At 36.0% G+C, this 12,270-nt stretch overlaps 1 protein-coding gene across 1 annotated transcript; it reads right to left on the minus strand.

Moving 5' to 3' along the window:
- Positions 1–2,023: 2,023 nt before the first annotated feature.
- On the minus strand, positions 2,024–10,969 carry LOC115442015 (serine protease 53). Its single transcript, XM_037441519.1, has 10 exons — positions 10,887–10,969; positions 10,473–10,680; positions 9,729–9,978; positions 8,926–9,072; positions 8,503–8,651; positions 4,679–4,731; positions 4,171–4,378; positions 3,402–3,651; positions 2,751–2,897; positions 2,024–2,176 (listed from the first exon to the last, which is right to left on the minus strand). The coding sequence occupies exons 1-10, from the start codon at positions 10,924–10,926 to the stop codon at positions 2,024–2,026; spliced, it is 1,605 nt and encodes a 534-aa protein (XP_037297416.1). The 5' UTR covers positions 10,927–10,969.
- Between the last annotated feature and the right edge of the window lie 1,301 nt (positions 10,970–12,270).

Here is a 12,270-nt window from a genome sequence, read left to right on the forward strand (position 1 = left end):
GGACATAGACTATTTGTATGCAGTACAGTTTTATTTCCAAAAAGTTATTTCACAAGGAGCTTCGAGCAACACCTAGTAATGAATAAGAAATATATTAAAATATTCATAATTCGTGATAGATAAATTCTTAAAAATAATTGTATTAATTAAGTAAATGTCTTCAATATATTTCATATAACGATATCATTATAAATACAGCTTGATATAATACCTTGAGACAGAAACGCCCCGAAGCTTTATTAATTGGGGTTAAACTCTAAGCCGTAGTTAAACCTACGTCAATATAAACGGAGCTGAAAGACGTATTTCAAGTAATACCGGTTACTGTTAATATTGCAAGGCTTAATTTATTATAGTCTAAATCTGGCCTTTCATTGCAGAATGGTGTAACTCCGTATTTAAATAATCTTTGAAGATAGCAAATAATGCAATTCCATTGAAATAGTACACACACACAACATCACGCATTTATCCCCGAATGGGTATGTAGAGGCGCAACCAGAGCACCCACTTTTCGCCAAGTGTGTTTTATTTTATTTTATTTATTTGGGAAAATAACATTGTTACAATAAAATAAAACTTAACAGTGTAACTTAATATAAATTAAATGAGCTAATGTAACAACCACAGCAATTTCCATCCCATGATGTAATATAGGGCGAGCCTATCGCCATATCAGGCACAAATTTTAGACTTCGGGTTGATACTGAGCAAAAATCCCATAATCACTTTTCCCGACTCGGGATTCGAACCCAGGTCCTCAGAACACCGTCGTATCGCGCATGTAGTACAACTACGCCACCGAGGCAGTATAATAGGAAAGAAATAGTACGCACCGTGGTCGAATCAATGTATACGGACATTTTTATTATTATGTTTAGAAGGAGAGTCCAACTTTCCTTAGGCCTTCGCCTAAACGCAAATTTATACCGAATTGCATCAATTATTGCGTACACATTATGTTCATGTGTATTGTTATATGCATTATGTTGCAAAATATTTAGCAATGTGTAATCATGATAGGATTATTAAAGTAAATATCATTTGCCCATATCTGTCCTTGCTGGTAAGATCCTGTAATCTCCAAATTATATTTAGGTGTCTTTTTATACATTGTGGGTAGATATACCGAACAATAGATCAGATAGAAATGTTATAAATGACAAAGAATATTCCTCTTTGAATTTTTTTGTTTGTTATCTATATGACCATGGCAAAGTCACTCTACTGAACCTAACTGTAAGTGGAGTTGCTTCCAATAGAATGTCGACTGACGATTGTTATGATTCGATTATTGAGAGATAAATACCCCTCGACACTCGACACAATTATGGAAGGTTCGTCTGTTGGAACCGGATATACACAGGCTGATATCGGAACACACTTATGTGAGCAACTATGGCGGGTTTTAACATATCCGAGCGAATAAAATAAAATGATAAATGAATTTAATATTATGATAGATAAAATTAAATCAAAGTCACAAAATACCGCCTGCTAAGCAAATGTTTACTTTGAATTTTACATTTAAGCTGCTTCACTTAACGAGTTAAAACTACATCCACAATCCGCCAATACTTTGTTAAGTTGTTAAGATCTCGATTTTACTATCGTCTTTTTTCTATGTTGAATAGTTTAAGTAGGTAAGTTAAAGGTATTAAATTGATCGAATTGTGTTTAAAGCGAGTTTAAAACGTCTAAGTGTCGTCTAAAATTAAGGAATAGGAATTAGAAAAGAACAATAAATTAAAATCAATAAAGCGAAGCACAGGCAATATAATTAACAGCCAAAATTCATAATACAAATATTAAAAATAAATTACCTTTTAATTTCAAGCCAAAAATTCAATTTAGAATATAATAAATAAATATTTTAAAATATGAATAAATAAATATTTATTTATGTCTAATTTTCTTGGAAAGAAGTGACGAAACAATGAATAGTTTAAACAGGATTACAATAGACATTATTAATATCGGCAATTCAAAATCACACATACACCCTTGAAATTAAGGTTATAATTTACAAACTGGTGTGATTTCTAATGAATTCTCTCACATCCCTTGCTGCTATGTTGGTAAATACGTTCGGGTAGAATGGTCGGGCGCAGCCTCTAGCAAACGACACTATGCCACAAGCCAAACCATTTTGCACCGCGGCTCCGCCGGAATCACCCTGAAAAAACATCAGAATGTCGCAAAATCTGAAATTCAGATTGATTCATACGATGCCCAAAAAGGTCTCCTAGGTCCAAACGTCAAAAACGTCCATAAGTGGCACTCATACAAAACTGACACGCTATATCATATTTTTTCTGACTAAATAAGTAACTTCTGGCTTAAAAAAACGATGTAAAAGTAGTAACTGTGTACTAAAGTAGTATTGCACACCAGCACCTATTTGCCGGTAGGTTGTATTGAAACATTTTAATATTTAAAAACCTGTATGTTAAGTACCTACATTCTGTAATAAAGGATTTCAATTTCTATTAAAATCTTAGACTAAAAATAAGGAACGTATCAATATGTTATTCGTATTAAAAAGCAGTACTTATAATATATAATATTTAACTTTACACAATGATTTGATTTTCGTTCTGGTATGCCTTTTGAAGATTGATGACTTTGAACCTCTTATACTGAAGTAGCTTTAAAGTGTAGTTCAACCCCAAATGTCTCAGAGAAACGTATGTCATGTAAATTGTGTCAATACATTGTAATTTAAACTTTATTTAGCTTATAATATTTACCTGGCAAGTCCCCTGGCCGCCCATATAGTAGTTCCCGCCGCAGAACATGTTCCTTGTTAATAACCTTGGATAAGACATCCTACATTGTGTATTCGATACCACCGGTATCTCAACCTCCATCAGTCGCTGGGTAATGGAACCGCCTTCCTGATATCAAATATTATTAAAGGACTTAACATAATATACATTTATAAACTCCATTTCTTAAAAGAGAGAAACAAATTCTAGAAGCTCCCACGGAAACACATTTTTTTCTATATTTGTGTGTAACTACTGGACATAGTGAGACTTAACATCTTATGTCTCAGGATGGCGAGCGCAGTGGAATACCAAACAATACTTTGTACTTCAAGGTGTTGGATGGTGTTTCTACTGTTTATGGGCGGTCTTATCGCTAACCATCCGGCGAACGGAAGCTCGTTTCGTCTTTCAATCAACAATTAAAAAAAAAAAGACGTTTGTTAGCCTGGCAAGGTCGGGTGTCTGTATACAAACACACCGGGCTTTTGGGTGAGCACAGAGCTCTTTCGGCGCTCGCAGTCCTTGAATATGAACAACGTAAATACCAAGATATATTGGGGTTACCACCATTTGATCCCATGAACATTACTACCCACAAGGCACCTACAACTACTTAAAAAAATACCATACCTCAGTTGCGCCCCAACCTGTAGCGTTAAAATAGGTCCTGGCCCTCATCCGTCTGCCCAGCGGTGCCAGCTCTATCGGCTGAATGGTATTAGTGAAGTTTATGGGGTAATGGGTCCTCAAAACTGCCACATCTTTGTTAAACCTAGGGGTGTCGAACTCTGGATGCGTGAAGACCTCCGCGATAGGTATGATAGTACCGTTACGCCTAAAAGAACTGCCAGCCCTGAGGATTATTGTTGAAGGGTCCACACTGGAAATGATATGGTGTGTTAACAAATCTCATTAATACATTAAAATCTAATGGTTAACTGATTATTTTTTCGCAAATAAGACGAGCGTTTTTGATACAAAAGTTATCTGGGCAGGTCCTGAATGCATCTCGTTTAATGCGCACTTTAATTGCGTTTGGAGAAGCGATAGTTCTATTAAGGACTTCGGCTGCATAAAACTAACCCCCATTTTTATAGACCTTATTTATCTAAGGACGGAGCATTGCAGTGATAACAAGTCTGTTTCTCGGTGCTAACGGTATGGGAGCCTTCGCAGTGCGTAGACATAGGGCCGTTGTGATTGGCTAATATTGAGATACAACTTGAATCTAGTTGGCTGTCAGATAAACAAATCTGAACAAACAGCAAGCTGTCAGATAAAAGAAGCTGAGAAACAGCCTTGTTACAGCAATGCTCCGTCCTTAGATAAATAACATAATAAGGAATAAGAATAAGGGGGTAATTTTTTATTTCAGTCTAATAGATAAAATTGCACATACTTCCTAGTGCAATGGGCGGCTGTCACAATCCAGTGCTTGCTGATAATAAACCCACCACAAAACTTAGTGCCATTGAAGGCAAACGACACTTGATGGGGATGGTCGACGATGTCGGCCTCCTCCCCGCCTACAACCCTGCTGTCATTCATGTCTGGTTCCCCAAGGAACTCCTCCAGGTTCGGCGAATTAATGTAGTCCAACGCGAACACTGAAACATATTTCAGACTTAGCTCTCATAATGAATGCTGTCGGAGTTGCAAATTAAAGTTTTGAAGTATGTGCAAAATAAGTACTGTTAAATATGTTTGGCAAATTAAAAGACAGTTATTCAACATTCAATTTGGCATCAGTTAAATCGGTGACCTTGATTTAATTGATGTAAATGTGTGGATTAATATTACGAAATAAAGTACTATAGCAAAGACTTGATTCTCTTTTATAATCTAAAAACGGAAAAGTCGATTATTAATAATTTTAACGGCTTCATTTCTATATAAAATGGGCTTACCATTGAACGCAAAGAGCAGGCAACACCAAACGGCATGCATTTTTCCAATTTGTCACTGATCTACGAGTGATCCATCATTGCTGAACTATATATCATAAACTATGAATACATTATGCAAAACACCAGCATGGGTCAGAGCGAGGTCTCGTGCCATCACAGCGGGTCCGAGGCGAAATGACGAGTAAGTAAACTGTTTCTCAAATTGGTAACAGTTTCTAGGGACAATCAATTATAGTTTGATTGTATGAAACCTTAGTACAATTTGCTATTTTACTATGATTAAATTTACACCGCAACAGTGCAAGCAAATTTTTTTTTACCACTGCACCTGATAGTAACTGGAGTGGGGTTCAGTAAAATGTCGACTAACAAGAGATTACCCCTCGACAATCGACACAATTATACCGGCCTGTTGGAACCGAATATACACAGGCTGATCCCGGAACGCGACACACGTGGGCGGCTGGACACAATAGCGGGTTTTAACACCTTATGTACTGTGGTCTCTATCCGGGCGGACATAAAATATATCCTACCACCAGCAACCTATATACTTCATTATTATACACACCGAACATTTACTAAAATAGCCTAAAACAACACTTAACTTATATACTTTTTAACCCATATAAGATTTACCAAAATCAAGGCCTTTCGACTTTAAGGACTTGGCTCTACATGCGATCTGACAACTTTTAGCAGAGAAAGTATTATGCGGTTGTAGGTCTTGACTTACTTTACGTGAAATATTTTATATGGATTAATATTCGCCACAAAAAGTGACTTACAACGAATATTTATGCAACCAGGGCCATTATTCTGTATGATAGTGTAAACGCGTAACGCGGCCGCGTCATGTTATCTTCGAAAAATGTGCGTGGAATGGTATTCTGTAAGCCAAATCTCTATAGTCCTAAACATGACGCGTTGTGTTGCGTGCTTGTTATGCACTGTCAAAATAACGTGTGAGATAGAGAATAAGGGCCCAGGGGCCTTATTCTCTATGTCAATATAAACTCGTATCACGGCCGTGCTATGTTATCTTTCTGAAATTAATGTGGAATCACATTCTGTATGCCAATTTCTTTAGTCTTAAACGCGACGCGGTGCGTTACGAACTTGTTATGCTCTGTCAAAATAACATGTAGCAAAGAAAATAAGGCCTCAACGGGAATTCATAGAAATAGCTCATAGATGTATTGACACTAATTTTTAAGATTAATAATTAACTTCTTTGTCTGTATAACATCACATTACAATTCTGGTATGGTGTTATGTATGTATAAAAAGTAAATATTTTCAAGGTTATTAACAAAATTATCAAAATTTACTGATTCAATGAAAAAAATGCACGAGCAATAATTATTGAGTCCATAAATTTTAATTTAGTCCTATGAATTGATCTGCACGACTATGAGGCCACATCTATAAATTCCCGGAATATATAAAATCATAAAAGTCTATTGGGACGCATTCTCCCAATTATCTTGAGTCGTTTAATCTGAATAATGAAATTTGACATGCCGTCATAATAATTAGGCCAACATCAAAACATACATTGCCACTACGATAGTCGACATAGTTTTGTCGTGTCGGGTTAAAAAATCTCATTGTTACTAGCCTGACCTGATAATATTTTTGAGATATTGAAAGTCAACCATAGTTGAGTTATTGGTGATGTACTTACAACCATCATCATCAGCCACATGAAATACCTAGGGTCAGTAATAGGTACTGAACACATACCTTCTCTAAAGATTTCTAGTTGGATCTATCTTTAGCAATAGGTACAACCGCAATTGCTCTAAAATGTGATCGAAAATTGAACTTTGCTATAGTTCTTCATTTGAACCAGTACAGGTCCATTCATTCGTAGCTTATATTCGAGCCATACGAATGTCTTCTAATAATCCTCTACCATGACATTTTTAAAGGTTTTATATTTTATACCTTAAAAAAAATTCCCGCTGCATTACTTCGAGTTCACGTCATGACATGGTATTTAAGTCGAAAAATTGGGATTTACACACAAGAGCTTTCAAAACATTTAATTAAGATTATTATCGGGTCATTTCACCTTTCATTTAATGGCATTTCTAAAAACAATAATATCATGTGCAAGAGCTTTTGTCGAGGAATTAATTAAATTTAATATAAATTTATCAATTTTTATCATGTTTGTATACTTCTATTTAGCAGCTTGCCATAGTGTCTTAGGTGGGTTGTTCTTTTTTTATTTGTCTTTATTGATTTACCAGGGTTCAATATTTTACAAAGGTACGCATTTCTGATTTAACAATAGAGGTGTCGAAGAGGGCAGCGTGTTTCGCTATTCGAGCATTGTACATGTATACAGTAGCACAGACACCACCATTCAGTTGTATACCCGTGTACATATATGTACTCGCTCATTTTGTTCATAATTTTTCTGGCCTTTCAATATTCAATACTTAATGCTTAATACAATGTGTCGCTCAGACTATCCACCGGTCGCCGGGAAACACTAAGCTATAATAAAACTGTCAGTTTCTACAGCAATATCGGCAATATTTCTCAGCAACAAGTTGACAAAATTTGCGCTACGGCTCATTGTCAGGCAACGTACAACTCAAACAACTAGATCTGGAAGCCTGTAAAATGACAGTCGTTACTTAAATTATGTAGGTAAGTAAGAAACAATTTTTGAATATTATTAGTTTAAGGAGACTATAATGCAATCAATTATAAAATGGTCTAATAATTTTCAATATCTATCGTAGAATAAATGAAATAAATAAGTTTTTTTTATTTGTATCGTTAATTCCTATAAATAAAAATCACATTCATTATCTGCATATGCTATTCAATAATAATCAGTTTCATAATTGATAAAATTGTCGATATTTTAATAAGAATCAGAGATCTATAAAAGGGTTTATCTCAGAGGCGTAGTTGTGCTACGGTATGAATAAAGTGCTGTCTCGGGTTCAATCCCCGATTCAGGCAGAGTGATATTAATTTAGTCAGTATCAGCCCGGAGTCTGAAATTGGTGGTCGATATGGCGATAGCGACGCCTCTATCATATCATGAGACGGAATACGTACGGCGAAAAGTGAGTGCATCAGTTGCGCCTATGCCTACCCTTTTAGGGAACTAAGGCGCGCGCGTGTGTGTGTGTGAGTGAATTTGTGGTCTCATTAGCAAATTCGCGTTAACCGTCCAACGCTTATTAACGCTATGCTGTTTGTAGTATATTGTGCGGAAATTATCCTTCGCAGAAGATTTTATATTATACAGTACTAGGTATGTGTCTTCAAATTATTAGTATTGCTGGGTACTAAAGCAATATCTATTTTTTCCGCCACATAATATTATGTAAGTACTTTTGTGTTCAGTTTTAAAGGAAATTATACAGGACTTGACGCTTTGTGTCTCAAGGTAACGAGCGCAGTGGTAGAGCATCGGGTGAATTTTGTACCCGTCTGGTTGCCAAGTAGTACACATGGTGAAAATTGCACCACAGTGAGTCGTCCGCGGGTTTGTCGGTATTTTTGTTAGTACATCTAGTAGGACAAGCATCATTTCCACGACCTCCGAGGTCCGAAATATAGTCTTTGAAAATTTTAAATAATAAATACTTAATATTAAACTGAACATAAACCGTGAGTATGTTACTAATCATTGGGGAAAAAGAATGAAGATTGGAAAAATGGATGTGATTAATAAGTCGAAATATATAACTTGTTTAATATAATTGGCATATTCACAATAAAAAAAAATCAAAATAGAATTCAATAACAATCGTTAAACAATATCAATCCAAAAATAACACTTCAAAGGCTACAAATTTGTATGGTTTCGTATGAATTCTCTTATAGGCCTTGCTGCTATGTTGGCAAATACACTCGGGTTTAACGGTCGAGCACAGCCTCGGGCGAATGACACAATGCCACAAGCCAATCCATCTTGTATCACAACTCCTCCCGAATCACCCTGGAATGAACAAAAGAAGAATTAACAGAAGGAATACGTGGTATCCTTCGCTAACACGATCAATCGTAAGTCTATGTGACAAAGATTGCAAGGGTCAACATCGTGTTCTAATTTGAAAGACATTGCAGCCAGTCTAATTGTTGGGGATGCTGAAATACAAATATTTGAAATAGTAACCATAAGTAAAATGATATTTAATTGGAAGCTTTGCGATTTCAACTAAAGAGTTCAAAGAACGAGGAACTTTGTCACGTCATTAAGTAGTACGGTTTACCTGGCAAGTCGCCTCGCCGCCAAAATAGAAGTTTCCTGCGCAAAACATGTTCCTGGTCAAGTACATGGAGTAGGACATGAAACATTCTGGATACGATACCACTTGGAGCTCCACCTCCATCAGTCGATCGGGAAGCGCACTACCTTCCTGAAAAAATGCAAATTTAAAATGCATAATAGTCTAGTAATATTATTTTGATAAGAAAGAAGAAGTTTTCCATAGCTGTGTATATAATATGAATATTGAACTATTGTTACCTGAACCGATGTATTTACTTATTTTAAGCCCTCTAACGACATATTTGATCGTCTCATTATTTATACAAGGATAACCTTCGCTATTTACAGGCACGTCAACAGAGTCACTACCTCGGTGGCGTAGTATTATGATACGATTGCAGTACTGAAGTCTCGAGTTTGATCAACGGTTTCGAATAAAGTGATATTGGATTTTTCTACTCAGTATCAGCCAGGAATCTGGAATTTGTGCCCGATATGGCTAAGGCTCCTTTTACGTCATGGGACAAAATACACACGGCGGAAAAGTGGGTACACCAATAACGCCTCTGCCTAACTCTTCGGAGATGAAAGACGTTGTATGTGTGTGTTCACAGTGTCAGCAACCAAAAGCAAAAGCTAGTAGGAGATAACATTTAGCAACGAATCCATCATTCTTCTGATATTGTAGGTATATTATATGCAATGTAAATCACTTGACTTCAGATAACTACCGTTTGCCGTTCATGCATGATATGTCCCTTAGAAGACCTAACCTAATTGTTGATCAAATAATTAAAATAAAACCTGTGTTGCGCCCCATCCACTGACGTCAACATACGTCCTGGCCCTCATTCGTCGACCCAGCGGCGCCAGACGAATGGGCTGGATGGTACTCGTGAAGTTTATGGGGTAATGCGTTCTCAAGACTCCCACATCCTTGTCAAACTCAGGGTTGTCGTACTCAGGGTGTGTGAACACCTCCGCGATAGGTATTATAGTACCATTCTGTCTATATGAACTGCCAGCCCTAAGGATTATTGTGGATGGGTCCACACTGAAATCGAATTGGTGAGTATTAGGAATATTCATCGTAATAATACGTTAATATCTAAATAATATTTATACGTCGTTTCAGCGTGCAATAATGAATTCTGCATTAGCCTAAGAACTGGGAAGAAATGCGGACATTAGTGCTGCCGGTCTTATTTTAAATATTACTACTTCCAAGTATAAGTGTACAAAGAATATTTTCACCAAAAATCCTGGCATTAGTTTTCTGATTTTTTGATCATTTTGTAGTTTTATGACTGAATGTATGATGTTGCCACTGGGATGAATTCTCTTAGTAATAGTGCATTAGGGCGCGTAAAAATAAAATTACTTTTCATTAATATTTGTTCGCAACTTACACTTTTTTCATTGTACATCTACGGCTCAAGTAACTTATCGCAAAGTGTTACTTTCAAGTAGATAAGTATGTGGTTTTATTTAGTACCGCAATGTCAAAATGAACCTGTATATAATATATTAAAAAAATAATTGACATACTTCTTAGTGCAATGCGCGGCCGTCACGATATAGTTCTGGCTGACAATAAAGCCTCCACAAAAGTAGCTCTCGTTGAAGATAAACGACACTTGGTGGGGATAGTCGATGATATCGGCCTCCTGGCCGCCCACGATCTTGTTGTCATTCACGACTGGCTCCTCGAGGAACTCCTCGAGGGTCGGCACGTTTATGTAGTCGAACGCGAATACTGAAACATATTTCAAGATTTAACTCCGCCAATCACCGCTCTCTAAATTAAAAATAAATTTTATGCATTTGTTCACATAAATAAGCAAATCATTCATTACTGCCAGTCATTAATTACTAATATTTCCCCTTAAAATAATACGGCTTATTTTAAATGACAAAACATAACGATAATGTTGACTACTTTCAGTAAAAAAATTAACTTACCGTTGATAGCAAAGAGCAGAGAGCACCAAACGACACGCATGTTTTCACCTTCCGTCACCGATCTACGAGTGATCCATCATGGCTGATCTATATATCATAAACTATGAATACATTATACAAAGCACCCACATGGGTCAGAGCGAAGTCTCGTGCTCTACAACTGGTCCTAGGTGATAATGGGTTACTTCGCTTACATAATTACTAATTACTTTTCTTAAAACTGATAATTATTAATAGCGTGCAATTCATCAGCTTGAAGAGAAGTTAAATTACTAGATATCACCATTGCATTTTATAATACTTTTAAATTATTAAACAGGTTGGTTTTTAAGATGGGAATGTAGATAAGGGCAGCTTCCTCCACCAGTATATGCACAAGAAAATTATCTTAGGATATTATGAAAAAAATATAGTTGGCCAGAAATTAACACTTTAGAAGAAAAAAAATTATCGTGTCATTTGTATTTGGCATAAATCAAACCAACAATTTAATGCAAAAAAATTACCGACTTAGAATTATTTAATATCTTTCTTCCTAAAATCAGACTTCGTCGGTAAGTATATATTACAATCTTTCCGATCTTGTTTTATATTAATACACACGCATCAAACGCATCTGCATCGCGCTTAAGAAGCGGCCCAAATGCGCGATATTCTCTACAATAAAGATCGTGAACCAATTGTACTGCATCCTTTATTTATATTAACACTAGGTTTTTCTCGCGGCTTCGCCCGCGTGATGGAGTTTTCCGGGATAATTTTTTTCCGACTTACTTGATATGTATCGTTTTATTATGACCAAATTGCACAAAATCATTCTAAATGTGTTAGTTTGATGTGTAACCAATAGTACTGTAAAGTTTCATCCAAATCCGTTCTGTATTTTTTTCGTGAAAGCGGAACAAACATACCTATACATCCATCCTCAAAAACTTTCGCATTTATAATATTAATAGTATTTGTTTATGCAGTCTAAGGCCCCGTGGTTTGAATGTGTTTTGTATATGACTAGTAAGTACACAATATGATGTAACTCTCTACAAACCGCTTTGGGTTTCATGCGGTATAACTCTAACACGACAGATTAGCATAATTTTGAGTATCCACTGTAGTCGCAATTTCTCTCGCCATTCGATTATATTTAGATTATACTGGATCTGACAATCATCAAATATTATACTGGAGATGGACTGTATGTTATAAAACAATATTTGTGGGATAAGAATGGGATGGGATGGGGTGGGATGAGATATGGGTGTTAAAATAACTCGCAATCAATGATATTCTCAGTATAATTTACAACCATATTCATTATAAAATATTTAGCATATTTTGTTCAATGTCAACAATCTTTATTTAATATAAATCAGTTATGCAACAATAG

Source organism: Manduca sexta, chromosome 22 (assembly GCF_014839805.1).
Source record: "Manduca sexta isolate Smith_Timp_Sample1 chromosome 22, JHU_Msex_v1.0, whole genome shotgun sequence".
Classification (NCBI taxonomy): Eukaryota; Metazoa; Arthropoda; class Insecta; order Lepidoptera; family Sphingidae; genus Manduca; species Manduca sexta.